This window comes from Helicoverpa armigera, chromosome 31 (assembly GCF_030705265.1).
Source record: "Helicoverpa armigera isolate CAAS_96S chromosome 31, ASM3070526v1, whole genome shotgun sequence".
Taxonomy (NCBI): Eukaryota; Metazoa; Arthropoda; class Insecta; order Lepidoptera; family Noctuidae; genus Helicoverpa; species Helicoverpa armigera.
In genome coordinates, this window is record NC_087150.1 from 4582150 (window position 1) to 4601464 (window position 19315).

At 36.6% G+C, this 19315-nt stretch overlaps 1 protein-coding gene across 1 annotated transcript in view; it reads left to right on the forward strand.

Annotated features, from left to right (window-relative positions):
• Window positions 1-19315, forward strand: part of LOC110381656 (signal transducer and activator of transcription 5B) — a 45443-nt gene that overhangs the window by 18360 nt on the left and 7768 nt on the right. The window contains exons 16-20 of the mRNA XM_064043420.1: window positions 2142-2248; window positions 9627-9788; window positions 10281-10405; window positions 11098-11250; window positions 12391-12520. Coding sequence (XP_063899490.1) covers window positions 2142-2248; window positions 9627-9788; window positions 10281-10405; window positions 11098-11250; window positions 12391-12520 — 677 coding nt within the window. The remainder of the gene's footprint in view (window positions 1-2141; window positions 2249-9626; window positions 9789-10280; window positions 10406-11097; window positions 11251-12390; window positions 12521-19315) is intronic.

Genomic DNA, 19315 nt, shown 5'->3' on the forward strand with positions numbered 1-19315 from the left:
GCTTTAAACATGATGTTGTAAATTATAAAAACGAAAAATGACTCCTGTGGTTAAACCACTGAATGGATTAGGTTATTTTTTTTACAATTCGCCATAGAATATTACAAAGTATATGCGATAGGATTTAATGTGATTGTGAACGACACACCCGTTATAAGAGAGTGCATAAGGGGAGTACATAAGGGGAGTACATGAGAGGAGTATATCAGAATGAGTACATAAAGGGAGTACATAAGAGGAGTTATAAGAGGAGTACATACAAGGAGTATATAAGAAGAGTACATACGAGGAGTGTATAAGAAGAGTACATAAATGGAGTACATAAGAGGCACGCAATGTGTTACTGTTTGCTAGACCGAGTACACCACGAGATACATTTGTCGGGGAAAGCTTGCTTTTTGAGGCACAATTACATTTTATTTTGCACTTATAAATATTAAGCACTTGTTGTCACATGTTTTCACTAAAAAGCTCATAGGTTGATTATTTGAACTAACATAAAATGCAAAGAATCCACAAATAATCGTTCACACTAACGGATTTTCCGCACGATTTTTTCGGGCAACACAATTCAAGTCACAAAAAGACCTTTCACGGGGTTTCAAATGTCATCATTTGGATCGGTAGTTGTCAAAAGCGCTTATAGAACGCTCAGGACGTACGGCGTACGGACGTTCCTCTTTTTTCATACAAAACACTCCGTGCGGCAACAATCCTGTTGTCCAGCGTTCGACGTACCGGTGCCGCACGGTTGCCGCACCGTGCGTTTTGTATGAACAAAGAGGAACGTCCGTACGCCGTACGTCTAACGCACCGCTTCGGCACCGCAGCCGGCCGTTAAAAACGTATAAGTTGAAAGCGCCCTGTTCATAAGAGTGGTGTCACGAGCGGCAATCTTTTGACAACTATCGGCACTAAAGATGACACTTACGGCCAGTTCTTCATCAAAAGTTAAAGTTAAAGTAATGTCTAAAGTAAAAGTAACGGTCAAATTCGTTTTTTCAAGGCTAAAGTGACAGCAAAGCTAATAGAAAAATTGAATTTGACCGTTACTTTCACTTTAGACATTACTTTGACTTTTGCTTTGGCTTTAACTTTTGATGAAGAAACTGGCTGTTAAACCTTTGAATTAGATTTTTGCACCTCGTAAAAGAACCGATAAAATCCGCTAGTATATTTTACGCTGTTATTCTTCCATACATTTGTCACTCTTTACCAACCTGTAAGCTTCATCACACACGATCTAAAAAATAATGTTTAATTGTAATTCTGTCCTACGTCATGCCTGGAAGCAGTCCGTCCATTTGATCCGGGTGAGTGTCTGAGATGGGCCTTAGGGCGGTAGTGGGGATATGAGAAATTGCAGAAATACTTATTATATCTACTTCTATATATTGGTACTAAGCTGCATCTGGTTAGACTGGAAGCCGACCCCAACATAGTTGGGAAAGGCTCGGCATATGATGGTCAAAGCAATAGCCGTTTCGACGGATGATAATGAGTAGAATTTCAAAGCAATAAAAATAACTAAACTGCTTAAAATAGCCATTCAGTTAAACCCCTTGAATAACAGCTAACAATCATTAGTCTCTTTTTATGGAAAATTATTAAATGACGGCTCCCGCTGTGAGTGCAGCGCTCGGGAGTATCAGACTCTTACTGACTAACCCCCGCCATGTTCCTTCTTAAGCCCGCCATGTACCAGCGCCGCGGTTACTGCACGAGCAATCCCGCAGCCCACAATCACTTTCCTAGCGGGGTCCAGTAGGGCCAAGGCATGCCAGGGCTGCGGGTTGTTCGACAGAGAAACCGCGGCCCCGGTACATACGCGGCCTACGACGGAACACGACGGTTTTTAGTCAGTAAGAGTCTGACACTCCCTCACCGCTGCTAACCCACAGCGGGAGGGGTCATTTGATGATTTTTGAAAAAGTCTCTAATTTTGTAATTTAACAAACTTGTGTTATGCGAGAACTACTCCGTATAAGTCGAACTTAGATAAATTGCCTATATAGCCTTTCTCAATGGGGCCGTCTCAATCCAAAATTAGTTCTGTAATACAACCAATTTCTCATAATCTCACGCCCCGCCCTAAGAACCCGTCTCACAGTCTCATATGTACAATTAACTCTTGTCCAAAGGTCACTTGGGGTCAACTGGCCGAGACCCTCCGCATTAAGTTCTGCTCAGCCACTGGGGGTGACCTCTCTGAGGATAATCTGAGATTCCTCGCTGAGAAGATTTTCAGGTAAGACATATATTTCTTGGCGTTTTTAGGAGTTAAAGAAAGTTCCTACAAAAGATATGATTTTATGTATGGATGAAACACAAAAAAAAATGTAGAGGTAGACATGAATTACTTTTTCACTGACATCACCATTCACATCTTAATCCAATCACCAAATACTCAACTCAAACGCTTTAGTATACAGGCCCAATCTTAGATACCAAAATGAAAAAAATGCTGCTCCAAAATGGCACTTGTTCGCCAGGTATACGACAAGTTTAATGTATAGGTTTGCTCTGAAATGCACCTCACCGTCTTTTACATAGAAGAAAAATTTTGAGCATGTTTTTTATCTCCAGTTACACTATACTCTCCAATGACAAGCTTAATCACCGTACTCACTACCTCAAAAACCGTCAACAAACTTAATCACCACACTCACTTTCTTTAAAAAACACTTGCATTTTTAATGACAGTGTCATACAAATTACATTATTTTGCTCCAAATTATGCTGTTTTGGAGAAAATTTTCTACAAATCAAGACAAGTGCCTCTGGAGAACAGTGTTTTTGCTACAAAATGCCGCTGTTTTGGTGAAAATTCTTTACACTTTTGTAATAAATACTGTCGCAATCGCTTGTATCGGCTGTTGGACACGTGCTATAAGTAACGTGCAGTATCTGCGCGTCCCCAGGACGGGTCTGCCTCTCAACACCATGGAGCTGAACGCCATGCGTGTGACACTGTGACATACTGCTAACATACTACGTTATCTAATGTAATACATACTCCATACAGTAACTAACTACACACAAAACATAGATAACATGTTAATTCCCAATTACACTATAATCTCGAATGAGAACGTTAATCACCAAACTCACTCACAGTATCACTGAAACACACTCTTCTAATAGATACTCATTGCAATCACTTCAAACATACTGCTCAAAACACTGACTATATTATCCCGAATCAAGCTGTTTTAATCACCAAACACACTCATTGTGTCAAAACACAGTCAATTCCAACACTGTTTATGTAAAAAGGTTAATCACCACACTCACTTTCTTAAAAAAACACTCGCTATTGTAAGGCAGTGTCATAAAAATTACATTCTTTTGCTCCAAATTATTCTGTTTTGGAGCAAATTTTCTACAAATCAAGATGAGCGCCTCTGGAGAACAGTGTTTTTGCTCCAAAACACTGCTGTTTTGGTGGAAATTCTTGATACTTTTCCAATATTCTGTCGCAATGCCCCGTGTCGGCTGTTGGACACGTGCTATAAGTAACGTCCAGCATCTGCGCCGTCCCCAGGACGGGGCTGCCTCTCAACACCATGGAGCTGAACGCCGTGCGTGTGGCACTGTGACATACTGCTAACATACTATGTTATCTAATGTAACACTCTATGTAATATACCAGTTACTCTGAGAACATAACTTACTTATCATTAAACACGCTAATGCTCAATTAAACTTTAATGCCGGATGACAACGTTTAATCACCAAACTCACTGCCTCAATGAAATGAAATGAAATGAAATTGTTTATTTTGCAAGTTGGACATTACATCACTTTTACACGTCATTTTAAGAACGCTGAGGCCGGCATTTCCTAACTGACTGATCCCTGAGAAGAAACGCCGAAACAAACTCAAGGGTCATAGTCTCTTTTAAAGTCCAAACATGTTATAAATGAAATAATTATGTGTGAGTGTCACCATGTACGCGGTCTGGAATGGCCTTTTGAGGAAAGAGCCACATCAGGCTGGAGCTGACCAGTCCCAACAGACGGCACGCATGCATCAGTCGTCGTGTAGCTCAACCATATCTTAGGGAGCTCAACGACCTGTCACACGACGATACCAGATCTGCAGAACATTTGCGTAGGCCATTTAAAAATACTCAAACCCGCCAGACAGTATTTATGTTATAAGGATATATAATGTTGCTAGCATACACGATACTCACATTCACAATAATAATAATAAATTAAAAAAAAAAAATACAATTATAACATATAAATGTCAATAAAAAGAATGTCATTAATAAAAGTTATCTGATGACAATAAATATTTAAATGTCAAAAGTAACAATACACAGGCATTTAAAAAGATATCACTCACTAAGCGAGCAGCTCATTCCCAAGCGTCTTTATCATTTAAATAATCAGATATTTTGTAATATCCTTTTTTCAAGAGTTTGGATTTTATATGATTTTTAAATTTCCTGATAGGTAAGTCACGAACCGCTTTGGGAAGTTTATTGTAAAAGCGTATACATTGACCCATGAACGAGTTGCTTACTCTGTGGAGGCGAGTAGCATGTACAGCGAGATTATGTTTATTCCTAGTATTTATGCTATGAACATCAGACATTTGAACAAAGTTAGAAATGTTTTTACGAACGTACATTAAATTTTCAAAAATATATTGAGAGGCAACAGTCAGAATGTTTATTTCTTTGAATTTCTCTCTGAGAGAAACTTTTGGGCCCAGATTATAAATGGCTCGAACAGCTCTTTTCTGTAGAATAAATATAGTTTCAACATCCGCACAGTTTCCCAAAGGAGAATCCCATACGTCATTGAACTATGAAAGTAACTAAAATAAACTATTCTGGCTGTGTCCACATCGGTGATAAGTCGGATCTTTTAATAGCATAGGCGGCTGAACTAAGCCTTCCTGACAATTTAACTATATGTGGGCCCCATTGGAGTTTGGAATCAACGGTCAAACCAAGAAATACCGTTGACTCAACAGGCTTCAACTCTACTCCATTTAGTTGTACATTGGTGTGTAACTGCCTTACGTTAGGCGTTGAGAATTTAATTAACTTCGTTTTAGATTCATTTAAAAGAAGATTATTGACATTAAACCAATGAACAACCTTTGAGAGTGCATTGTTAACTTCGTCAAAATTGTCGAGTTGGCGCTTGATTTTAAAAACGAGTGAAGTATCATCGGCAAACAACACAATCTTGTGATTATCCCTTACGTGATAAGGGAGGTCATTAATATAAATAAGAAACAAAAAAGGGCCTAGAATTGAACCCTGTGGAACCCCCATGGTGACCGTAGATCCGGAAGACCTCTTACCATTGACATCCACCCTCTGAATTCTATTATGCAAATAAGAAGTCAGAAGGTCAAGAGCCTTGTTTTTGATACCATAGTGGTGAAGTTTCCTGATGAGTATATCATGGTGCACGCAATCAAAAGCCTTGGACAAGTCGCAGAAAATACCGAGCGCATCCTGCGAATCCTCCCAGGCCTCGAATATATTTTAAGCAATTCCACGCCCGCATCCGTAGTAGAACGACCCTTGGTAAATCCGAATTGTTTAGTGTGCAACAAGTTGTTTCTATTAAAATGGCTCAACAATTGACGTAATATTAACTTCTCAAAAATTTTACTCAAAGTGGGTAAAATTGAAATTGGCCGAAAATTTGATGGATCGGTTGTACTACCAGATTTAAACAATGGAATTACTTTACTAAGTTTCATCAAGTCAGGAAAAACACCTGATGCAACACAAGAGTTGAACACAGTTGCTAAATAAGGTGAAATTATTTCAATTATCGATGAGATTATCTGAACTGACAATCCCCAAAGGTCAGCAGTCTTTTTTACATCGAGATCTTTATACGCTTGAATAATATCCTTAGAGCTGACAACCGTGAATTCAAAACCTTTGTCACATTCCGCAACACAATTTTTTAATATTGTAAGAGCCGAACTGGAAGATGCCATCAGAGTTCTGGTTGTTAAAATAGGGATATTGGTGAAAAATTTTCAAACTCAGATGCTACCTCCGAGTCTGACTTAATGTCTACATTGTTTATTTTAAGTGAAAGTCTCGATTCCGTACAGTGGATCGGCCTATTTCTGAATTAATTATATTCCAGGTGGTTTTTATTTTATTTCCAGAAGCTTTTATTTTCTGTTTTATGTGTACTGATTTTGCGGAGGTACAGGCTCGTTTAAATATTTTTGAATAGTTTTTAACGTACTGTTTAAATGTTTCATCTTGATTGAATGATCTTTCATAGTATAATTCAAACAACTTCTGTCTACTTTTGTAAATACCCGGCGTTGCCCACTCACTAAATGTTGCCTGATCACAAACAGATATGGACTTAGTAGTAAAAACTTTTTTAAATTCACAATTAATCAAGTTGAATAAAAGGCTGTAAGCTTGATCAGGATTATCATGATAGGGCAATTCAGGCAGTTTTTCAAACAAGTTATTTTTAAATTGTTCCAAGCGATGTTTGTTTACAGGAATAAAACTTACATTTTTTCTCAGACCTCTGTTAGTTTTTATAGGAAAAATAACTAATTGACCAGAGTGATCAGAATCCAACACATTTAAAATTTGTTTATTTAAAGGTTTTAAGTTTGTGAAAATGTTGTCTATACATGTAGCACTAGTGCTAGTTATTCTAGTTGGCTCGAGAAATGTACTGTACAAGTTGTATGATTTAAATAGAGTTATAAAATTATTAACAATAGCAGTATTTTCCAGTATATTAATATTAAAGTCTCCACAGACGACAACTGTTTTATTATTATTAGAAATTTTGAATAATACATCTTCCAGGTGCTTTTCAAAAATTGTATATGTTGCACATGGGGGCCTGTATACACTCATTACAATGAACCGCTCAAGCTCAACGCATGATATCTCAATTACTCGCTCAACAGAAAGGTTCACAATATCCTTCCGTTCTTTGAATTTAATGGTATTGCGAAGAATTATTAGAGAACCACCACGTATTATATTTACTCTGCTGTACGAGCTGCCTACACAATGGTTCTTGAAGCTAAACATGAACTGATGCTCTTTAAGCCAATGCTCAGTTAAACATAAAATATCTATATTATTACAGTTCATGAACAACTCCAATTCCAATTCTTTACCAACCAAACCTTGAATATTTTGATGGAATATATTCAAATTCTGTTTGTTTCTAGTACTTATACTCAAAGGGTTTGATGGATCAGAAGTGACAACATTTTTTGCGGTATTTAATTGTACATTTGAAGATATAATTGTATTTATGTCACAATCCAAAATAATCGATTGACTATTGCTAGAGATTGGCTCTATTGTCTGGTGGTGGAATTTAAATCACTTGGAACTAATTCCAAGTTCTGTGAAAAAATAAAACTAGACTGCTGAAAAGGAGCAGTATCGTTAGCCAAGCATTTGGCTTTGTTATAAATACAATAAAATAGCGATTTTGCTATTTGTTCTTTATAAAAATTACAAAGATAATAATTATCTTTTGTCATAAAATAATTATTACTAATGAGTACATTAGAGTCAATAAAATTGAATTTTTCATTATACAATGTCATAGTTTGTATTTTGAGATTGCATTTATGTCTATATTTGTTTTCTGTCTGTGACAAGCCCTTGCCATAGGGAAAAGCATACAAAACTATTTTCTCTACGTTTAATTGAGATAAACACTCAAAGTATTTAATAACTGATTTAATAGTGGCATTTCCTCTTCTCCCAATTAGTACAACCAGAGTAGTAGTTGGACAGTAACTACTGCTTAGTATTTTATCTAATATTTGTTCATAAGTAGCCCCAGGCATACAATAGTTTATTACCTGCTCACCTAAATGTTGATGTAATCTGTGACACATGTTTTGTCCAATTTCATCGCTATATATTACTATTTTTTTGCAATTATTTTTTTCCTTTTGTATTAATTCTATTGGTTTTTGTGTGTTGAAGGAAGTACTTTTTTTACAACTATTTAATTTAATACAATGAGAAGATTGATGAGAACCATCTAACCCTGAACAGCCTGGCAGATCTTGTTCACAACCTGGTGTTCGATTGTTTGTTAATGAATTAAACATTTTCTCATTCTCACTACACAGATCGACCAAGCTGTTCATTGCCAGTATGTACTCACCCATTTCTCTTTGTGAGGTTTGATATTTGCATGTAACTGCCATCAATGACTCTTGTAAATGGAGAATCCTTGACTGCAGACGCTGCATATCAACCTCATATTCTTTTTTACTATTATTGAAATTTAATTGCAGTTTTTTACAACTGTTTAATGATTTGTAGGTTTTGGTGTAATTATTTTTGTTATTTTTTATTAACTTTTGAGTCCTTTTAATAAATTTATTTATTTTGGCATATTTCTTTACTTTGTTTTTGCTGCCAATAATTTGCTTGACCTGGGATATTGATGCAAAGCTGTTGTCAGTAGTCAGGTCAATAGTCACTATTTGAGAACTATTTTTCAAGAGTGAGTCAGCAGACTGCACCGGAGTGGTACCAACCAGTTCCTCAAACAGTGCATTGGTTTGCTCTGTTTGAAGTCTCTGGCTGGTACTCTCCATCCTAATAATAGTGTCCTGGGCCTCACTCAACCTACACTTCAGTTCAGCGTTGTGTTTGAGAGTTGTGTCAAACTCATCGCTACACCGGTCAAACTGGTCAACAATGTGTTGGAGCTTATCCCGTTCTTCTGTGATGTTTAATAATTGACAGTGCAGTTCTGCCATCTCACTCTTTAATTTACTATTATTGTTTAAAATATTTAGTACTTCCTTCTCATTGTCATCCTGTTCCCTCTGTAGATCCCCACACAAATCCTTATATTTCTTAAGTTCCACTAGTGTTTGTTGGAGTTTAGCTTCCTCCAAACGTGCAGTGGCTTTCCTGGTCATTATTCTTTCCATTTTGCACAGAAAAAACAATAACTCAGGTAGGTGTTTATGAAAGTGTTTTAGTTTGTGTGAGAAACTATTTTCTAGGCACTATTATGATGTTAATTATTCTCTCCGGTAATCACTAATGAAGAATAAGAATTCTCAGTAATAAATTAAGTTGAAAAAAGATAGTACTTACAGGATTTCACGATGACAATGCACTTTAATTCAAAACTTTCAAAGATCGTTATACCAAGTTTCGAACTTTGACAGGCCGAGACTTGGTTATATTTACACAGTAAAACACAAAGTATATCACAAAATTTACCGTCCCAGCAATAAGTGTTTATTATTATTGCGAATTAATGTTATAACTTATAAAATAACACTTAAATTATATTTAAATTAAATTAATTAATTGGGAGAAGTTTTGTTGACGTCTTGTCAACAGGGTTGCCACAGACCAAAAAAAGAAACAAACACAGTCATCAAACTTAATCACCGGACACACTCTTTGACTCAAACATAACCTCAGTTTTCACATACAATATGCTTAATCACCACACTCACTTTTTTTTAAACACTCGCCATTGTTAATCAAAGTTCATAAAATTACATTCTTTGCTTCAAAATGACGCTGTTTTGTCGCAAAAACTCTATCCGTTCATGGACACGTGCTATAAGTAACGTGCAGTATCTGCGCCGTCCCCAGAACTGGTCTGCCTCTCAACACCATGGAGCTGAACGCCATGCCTGTCTCCTGGACCCAGTTCTGCAAGGATGCTCTCCCGGAGCGCAACTTTACGTTCTGGGAGTGGTTCTATATGGTGGTTAAGGTGACGAGGGACTACTTGAGGACGCTTTGGTGTGATCAGTAAGTGGAATTATTTATTTATACTTTATGCAATAATTATATAATATTACAAAGGCGGACTTAATACCATAGGCATTCTGTCTGGTCAACCTTAAGGTGATGCGTAGAATTTGTGTTATATTTATGTACTAAGTTCTTCAATTTTTGCATTGAATCGTCTGCTGTACAATATGATTTTTGGCTTCCTAATAATGATGATTTTCCGAAATTATACCAGCTGTTTTAGACTTACTTTGTGCGTTTGAATATAAAGTATCCCACTAATGATTGTCGTCTAAATTGATAAATTGTGGTCTAAATTTAAAAAAAAAAACTTAATTATATAAATACATTTTCGACTATTGGACTAAACTTGACAGTACAAGATTAAAACTACATACAATAGTAATTAATAGCAGTATGAAAAAAAACTTTGGATGACGAACTTATTCGTTATTAAAAACTAACCGGCTTGCAGGTTCACAAAAATCTAATCATATTCTTCTATTCCAGCCTAATCATGGGCTTCATCCAAAAGAAGCAAGCCGAAGAGATGCTGTCCAAATGTCCTGCCGGCACTTTCTTACTGCGCTTCTCTGACTCGGAGCTCGGCGGCATCACCATCGCTTGGGTTGGCGGTAAGTGAGAGTGGTGATTAATGGGAGTGGTGATTAGAAAGACTAGGTATTAGTAAGAGCGGTGCCCGGCTAGCATTACCATCGCTTGGGTCGGCGGTAAGTAAGAGTGGTGATTAGTGGCTTCATCCAAAAGAAGCAAGCCGAAGAGATGCTGTCCAAGTGTCCTGCCGGGACTTTCTTACTGCGCTTCTCAGACTCTGAGCTGGGCGGCATTACCATCGCATGGGTTGGCGGTAAGTGAGAATGGTGATTAAAAGTTTTGAGAGAGATCACGCCATTTCAATAGCTTTGTTTTTGCAAGAAAGGTATCAATATTACGTTAACGTATATTATTTACCTGATGGTAACTTAGGTAAATCACCAAAAAAAACCTTTATGTTTAAATTTCCAGTCGACGTTTTGTCAAACGTAGAGCCTTCACCAAAATGATACACCCATGTCCAAAGCACACAAATGTTTGGCATATCCAAGAATCGAACCCGTGATATCCAGCATTTAAAATTCAATCTAAAGCTAAACAATTTGATATGACTTTTTACACATATTAAAGCAATCAACTAATGTTTAAAAAAATAAAAGATTTCGACGAATAGAAAACGTTCTTCAATTGTTATTACTTTTAGCTGCATTAATTTTTTTCAGCGTTCATAAAAGTCAAGATTAAGTACGATGTATATTTTTTTTTCTTTCAGAGGGCAACGAAGTATTCAGCTTACAACCGTTCACATCCCGTGACCTCATGCTTCGCTCGCTCGCCGACAGGGTACTGGACCTCACACAGCTGCAATTCCTGTACCCGAATATCGCCAAAGACGATGTGTTCTCCAAATATTATACTAAGCCTGGTGAGTAGTACTAATAATCAGAAGAATTTCTCTTCATCTCCCGAGCCTTTTCCCAACTATGTTGGGGTCGGCTTCCAGTCTAACCGGATGCAGCTGAGTACCAGTCACTGTCATCGGGACCAATATGTATGTATGAGATCATCATCTGCCTAGCCTTTTCCTAACTATGTTGGGGTGGGCTTCCAGTCTAGTCGGACCAGCTGGGTACCAGTGTTTCACGTCCCGTGACCTCATGCTGCGCTCTCTAGCCGACAGGGTACTGGACCTCACACAGCTGCAGTTCCTGTACCCGAATATCGCCAAAGACGATGTGTTCTCCAAATATTATACTAAGCCTGGTGAGTAACCTGAAGAAATATAGAAAATATGTCTGACTATTCGTTTACCCACGGTTTTATCCGCGTCCCGTCGGAGCTACTGCCCGTACCGGGATAAAATATAGCCTGTGTTACTCGGGAAGAGTGTGGCTTTCCAACAGTGTAAGAATTTTTCGAATCGGTTCAGTAGTTTTTGAGTTTGAGTTTCATATCTCCCGAGCCTTTTCCCAACTATGTTGGGGTCGACTTCCAGTCTAACCGTATGCAGCTGAGTACCAGTGTGCCACAAAGAACGACTGTCTATCTGTCCTCCTCAACCCAGTTTATGGTGCTGGATCTAACACAGCTTCAATTCTTGTACCCGAATATTGCCAAAGACGACGTGTTCTACAAATATTGTACTAAGCCTGGTGAGTAGATTTCTAGGCCGATAACCGGCCGAGTTGACTGCTCTATGAGAAGATCAGCCAGCTGTGCAAAGCAGATGACAATAAGAATATCTGAATTTCGAAACGTGCTGATTTATCAGCCTAATTTGATCAAACCTTTTTTAGTTTGTTTTTGCGCAGGATGTATGATAGCGCACATGTTTGCGCAGACGATGGTGCACTCTGTATTCCCTTAATACCGAAATAATAATGATTGACAAATGAAGTAAAAAACGAAAAAAAACTAAGTGTTTTCAGACAGTAAATAAAAAAATATTTCACTTTTATTTGTCGTTAAACACGAACATTTTAAAAACTTAATTGCTTCACCTACAATAATACTATCTAAACTTCATACCCACAAAAAATCCCTAAAAAAAATTCTTCTTTCACAGAAAACGAAATGCTAAAGAACGGCTACGTGAAACCGGTGCTAGTCACCACTCTGCCGCCGTACATGTCATCATCACCCGCGTACGCGCACTCGCCGGACTCGCACCGCAACACGCCCAGCGTGCAGAGCAGGTCAGTGCGGGGATTAGTGGGTATAGTGTATAGTGGGGTTGAGGAGTGTGTTAAGTAAGGTTAAGTGTCTTATATGTAGATGCTAGTGACAACTGTTTAAAGTGGGTGAGTGTGGTGATTAGTGTGTTAAAGGTGACTGAGAGTCTTTTTAGACGGTATACTGACTGTCAGGCCTGTTTAGACTGCAATATGTCAAGTGTAGTAAGGATGAGTGTGGTGATTAGTGTGTTAGAGTTGACTGGGAGTGTTTTGAGTGAGGTTTAGTGTCTTACTCATGCTAGTAACTCGACATGACATATGATCAGAGCAAGTGAGTGTGGTTATTAGTGTGTTAAAGGTGACTGAGAGTCTTTTGAGTGGGGTTAATGACTGCCTTGACTGTTAAAAGTGTAATGAGCGAAGATTTGAGTGTGTTGAAAAGAGTGTCTTTTGAATGGCTCTAGTGACTGTCTTACCTGTTTAAAGAGTCAAGAATAGTTGAGTGTGTTAATTAGTATGTAAGAAGTGAATGGCAGTGTTTTGATAGTTAAATGGCCTGTTTAAACTGTGACTAACAGTATCAAGAGCAGTTGAGTGTGTTAACTAGTATGCTCGTATTGTGTGCTTGTTGTCGGAGTGGTGGCGGTGAGCACTCTGCCGCCGTACATGTCATCATCACCCGCGTACGCGCACTCGCCCGACTCGCACCGCAACACGCCCAGCGTGCAGAGCAGGTCAGTGCGGGGATTACTGGGTAGCGGGGATTAGTGTGTATAGTGTGTAGTGGGGTTGAGGAGTGTTTTTAGAGGGTAAAGTGTCTTAGTGTCGAGACTCGATTTAAGTGACAAGTGTCTAGAAAAGATGAGTGTGGGGATTAGTGTGTTTCTTGACTACTTTTGGAGTGTTTTAGTGGGGTTTAAGAGTGTTTTTTAATAGGGTTTAGGAGTGTTGAGGATAAGTGTGTTAAAGGTGACTGAGAGTCTTTTGAGTGGGGCTAATGACTGCCTTGACTGTTTAAAGTGTAATGAGCGAAGTTTTAAGTATGTTGATGGATAGAAGTGTGATTTGAATAGTCCTAGTGACTGTCTTTCCTGTTTAAACTGCAATATAAAAGTGTGAGGCACAGTTGAGTGTGTTAATTAGTATGTAAGAAGTGAATGGCAGTCTTTTGAGTTTTGATAATGAAATGGCCTGTTTAAACTGTGACTAATAGTATCAAGAGCAGTTGAGAGTGTTAACCAGTATGCTCGTAACGTGTGCTTGTTGTCGGAGTGGTGGCGGTGAGCACTCTGCCGCCGTACATGTCATCATCACCGGCGTACGCGCACTCGCCGGACTCGCACCGCAACACGCCCAGCGTGCAGAGCAGGTCAGTGCGGGGATTAGTGGGTAGTAGTGTTTTGAGTGGGGATTAGTGACCGAGACAGGCAAGACTCGACTAGAGTGACAAGTGTTTAGAGAAAGTGAGTGTGGTGATTAGTGTGTTGAAGGTCGCCGGAAGACGTTGGATGCGGGTCGCCTCCAACAGGTATCTGTGGAGATCTAAGGGGGAGGCCTATGTTCAGCAGTGGATGTCCGCCGGCTGAGATGATGATGATTTCAGTAGGGATTAGTGACCGAGACAGGCAAGACTCGACTAGAGTGACAAGTGTTTAGAGAAAGTGAGTGTGGTTAATTGCCACACTCACTATTAGACGCGATTGGAAGTTGTATGATTGATGCTAAGTCTAGGTTGTTTGTCTAAACAGGCAGTTCAAACAAATTGCAGTATTTATGGTGAGTGTGGTGCAGTTCGGTGTGGTGATTAGTATGCTAGTGGTGATTAGGAGTTGTATGAGTGCTGCTAGTCACTACAATGCAAGACTATAAGACCTAGTTTTACAATATAACGATAACCAAACCATATCCAGCTGTATACTTGCCGCCCATTGGATCGGCGATTTGACAACTGAAAATGTTTCGGTTATCGTTATAGTTAATGGTGCAAAAAAAAGTAAGTGTAGAGCAAGTGAGTGTGGTGATTAGTGTGTTAGTAAGACTGGTGATTTTAAAATTACAACGAAATGTATTGTTTTTTTTATTTCTTGGTTTATTTCTTGAGATGTGCAGTATTTTTGCTTTTTTCTTATTTTTTATGATTTTATTATCTTTTGTTATTTTTTTCTCCCCATAGGTACATGATTGATTTTTGAAAATTATTTTTAATTTTCTTTTGGATGCCGAACTGAAGTGAAAACTAATTAGTATTAATAATTTTTAGTTTTTACGTTTTTTTTACATAAATATATATTTTAATAATTTTTATATAATAGTCACATCCTGTTTTTTTATACGCTATATATATTTTTTATTACTTTTAAGATTTTTTTATGCAATTTTCTTTTTTTTTTTTGTAATAAAAATATAATTTAGTTGATTTTGAAGTAGGGTTTATTTTTTAAGTTTAATTTAAATATAGGTTTATTTCTAAGACACAGTCCCAATTTTTTTTTTTCTTTAGTTTTTGCCTTTTTTTGAAAATAATGATTATATTGAGGTCTCAAAAATTTCCTGAAACTGTTCACGTAAATTTACTTTGCATATCTAAAGTTAGTCATACTTGCGCATTTGTTCGCATACAGATATTGTCGAGCTTTGCTTGTCCGAAGTTAGGTACTATTGACTTCACGAAAAAATGTATTTAATAAAATACATACAAATGGCTAACTTCAGAAATGCATAGTTGATTGATACGAACTGTATCGATGTTTTATTTCACGAAAGCGGATGAGCTATACTTGTGTGTGTAAATATACATGCACATAGTGTTTGTATACGGGCCCTCAGTATTGGCCCCGAGTCATACATATTCGGCCACAGCGGCTGTTCTCATATAAAGAGATCAGCCAGCTGCGCAGGACATATTATACTGCACAACATTTGCTTGGACACAGGTGCACTCACTATTCCTTCATTCTCATAGCGCGATGCGACGACAATCCGACACCACCGGAGAGAGATCACAAGCAGGACCGACATTAACGTGCTCTCCGATGCACGGGTGTATCAATCACCAACTTCCAGATTACGGGCTCCTTTGTATTTTTCCTCCTGCCCTGTTCCCAATTTTTATTTAGAGTCGGCTCAATATGTCATCCTTTTCCATTTTTCCCTGTCACTCGTCATACTGACACTCACTCCCTTCCTATTCATGTCATCTTTCGGGCAATCCATCTATCTTTTCTTAGGTCTTCCTCTTCCTCTCCATCCATCTCCGGGCTCCTTTGTGAAAGTTTCTATAGTTATCGGCACGGATATTGAGCTCTCGGCGGAAGAGTGGGGACCGCTTTGCGCACTGTACACATCATCCTCCGAGCCTTTTTCCCAAACTATGTTGGGGTCGGCTTCCAGTCTAACCGGATGTAGCTGAGTACCAGTGCTTTACAAGGAGCGACTGCCCTATCTGACCCCCTCAACCCAGTTACCCGGGCAACCCAATACCCCTTGGTTAGACTGGTGTCACTTCTGACTACCCGTAACGACTGCCAAGGATGTTCAATGACAGCCGGGACCTACAGTTTAACGTGCCATCCGAAACACAGTCATCGGTGTCTAAGATATACTTAGAAAGTACATACAAACTTAGAAAAGTTGCATTGGTACTTGCCTGACCTGGAATCGAACCCGCGCCCTCGTACTCGTGAGGTTGGTTCTTTGCCCACTAGGCCACCACGACTTCCTTTGCGCACTGTACACATAAGGCAATAAACCAACAAATCGCTTCTGCGCAGGTGAAGGTCAGGGCTCAATATTCGTGCCGATAACTATAAAACCTTCAAAGCTATTTTGGTAATACAAATATGTCGTGTATGTACATTTACACACACAAGTATGGGTTACCCACTTTCGTGAAAGTTCATAAAATAATTAGGTATTTTCTTTTATAGCTGCGGCACAACGATTCTTCAACTGTAAATTGGATTAATTTTTTAATAGTTAAATATTAAACCATGACTTTCTGTTAGGCTAGGTGCAATGTCTTTAAATCTTAAATTGAAAATTAGAAAAAAAAATTTTTTTTTTTTCAATTTTGGATCTCAATTTTTTTAGAAAAAAATAATAATATTGAGGTGGATGTGAAAAAGTGTCAAAAATGATTATACAGTGTGGCGAAATATTTAATTTGAGACTTATATTTTACATGATATAATTGGTACTTATGTTTTTTAAATATTAAAGAAAAAAAAACTAAGAAGAAAGGTTTCCAATTCAGTTTTTATTTTATATCAGCAATGATATTTTTTTTCAAAATTGCTAAAAAAATGTATTTTCGTTCACACTGTAAATATTAGTTCCTATTCTTGCATTCTGTAAGTTCGCGTGAAGATTTTGAAAAAAAAAATTGTGATCCAAAATAAAAGTGCGATTGGCACAAAAATCTACAGTATTAAAAATTCGATATAGTTTGTAATAAGTATTGGCATTTATTTTTAAATTAATTATTATCTAATTAAGTGCTTCGTCTTTATCAGTATTCCCTTTTTTAACCAACTTCCCGAAAAGGAGGTTGTGTATTATGTAAGTTTGATTGACGGAATCTGTAATTTTTGTTAGTGATGAAAAGAAAAAAAAACGTGTGAAAAAAAATTTTTTTCAGTTTAAAAAAACTGAGATTATTGATTTCGTCCAATCATTTTTTTTCTCGTTAATATTATAACTATGCCAAAATATAAGCTACGATCAACTTATCTCTTAACTACCCACAAAAATTCATTTGGCATTTAAAAAAAATAAAAAGAAAAAACATATCATATGTTTTCGACCTAAGCACAAAAATGAGGTTCAGGGTTTAAAAACGAATTTACAAAAATCTCAACAAACACAACATCTCATTTTTGAAAAACAAAAAACTGTATTTTATTCCTTTTTTTTTTACAAGAAACTAAATCTTGTTGGCTATTAGATGCACATCGCATTTTTCAAATTCAAATTGAAAAAAAAAAAACGGCCTATATATTGGTTTACAGTATTTATTAAGGATGATTTTTGATATATTTATAAAAAAAAAACTGATGTTTAACATTTTTATTGTTACTGTCTCACTTATATTTATCTATATTATATACTAAATGGTTATTTATATATAAAAATCTATTATATTTTCTTTAATTATATTTCAAAATTTATTATAAAAAATACATCGTTATACGAAAATCAATAAGAAATTGTCTTTGACATTCTGGAGCTTCATAAAAAAAACTTAAAGACTTAGTCTCTGATATTTAGATTTTTGTAAATTGTGCGAAACACAAGTAAAAAAAACCATTTGACTGTATTAAAAACCGAATTATAATAAAAATAAATATTTCGTCGAAACACACTGAAAAAAAAAACATTGTTTTTTTCAAAATTTTAAAACGAAATACTACAAATATTACTATAATTACTTAACTAATAAATTAATAGTTAAAAATGAAATAGGAAAACACGCTTTTATAAACCCAAATTTAATCATGATAAAAGTTCATTACAAGACCTTTCTAACAAGTCCAAACACAGCTATGATACGATGTTCCATCATGAAGTTCCAGTTCAGTTCGATCAGATCAGTTCGACAGTACCATATTATTGTATTGTCATCGGAACTACATAAAACTGACAATTTTCATGACGCTACGATCCTTGGAAGATGGTTTTAGTTACCTTAGATTCCATTACATAGTTACATACAGGTCGACTTAATAAAAGCGTGTTAAAAATAATTTCGTCCCTAAAATAATTATTATTACATACCTATTTACAATGTTAAAAAAAGGCCACAATGTCAATGACTAACCGTCCTTCTCAACGTATTATTTTAAAAATTTTAATACATTCTTATTACTATTATATTTAAATAAAAATATGTATTCTCAAAAAACGACTGATATTTCCATAAAAAATCTATCCCTCTTCTATATGTAGCGTTCTATTGGTTATTGATCGTGCGTCTGTTGCGATTTTGTCGTACGACATTTTGTATTAAAAAAAAAAAAATTTAATCGTGTTTGTAACATGTATTTTTACCGTGGTGGGGAATCATCAAATGACCCCTCCCGCTATAGGTGCAGCGGGAGGGATTGTCAGACTTTTACTTAGTAAAAACCCACCTTGGTTCATTTTTAAGCCCATTGTGTACCAGGGCCGTGGTAACTCACGCGAACAATCCGGCTCTCGGTAAGTTCACGCTCATAGACGCGTGCCTACGGTGTTTAAAAATTTAACGTAACATTTGAATATAAAATAATTTTAAAGTATGGCCTAAATGTCACTATTAGACGATAAAATCGCAACTGTCTCTCGATCAATACGCAATCAGAACATAATATTAGGTATCTCGAAGAATTATCAACTCGATTCAACCCGTTGTTCGATCTTCGATAAATAATCGATATTTAAAAGTATTTATTCGCCTATTTGGGTCCAGGTTGTTGCATTTTAAATATATTTCCTTTTTTTTAGAAAATAATTTCTCTTTATTTCTAGGTTTTTAAATAAATGTAATTTAAAAAAAAACTTAAAATAGTTTTTTTTTTTTCGGGAAATGTGGCAAAAATTTGTTTTTTTTTTTCTTGGTAATTTTTGTCACGTTTTCCCAAAGTTATGATAGGTCTCGATTTTTTTACTTAAAATCATACTTATTTTGATTAATTTAAAATATTGTTCATGATGAATTGAATGAATTAACAAAAATAATTTTATCTCTATTTTCTTTGTATAAATTCGGTGCTAATTTTTAAATTAATACTTTTTTTTATTAATTATAATTTTAAGTAAGTACAGTTTTATTGAACATGA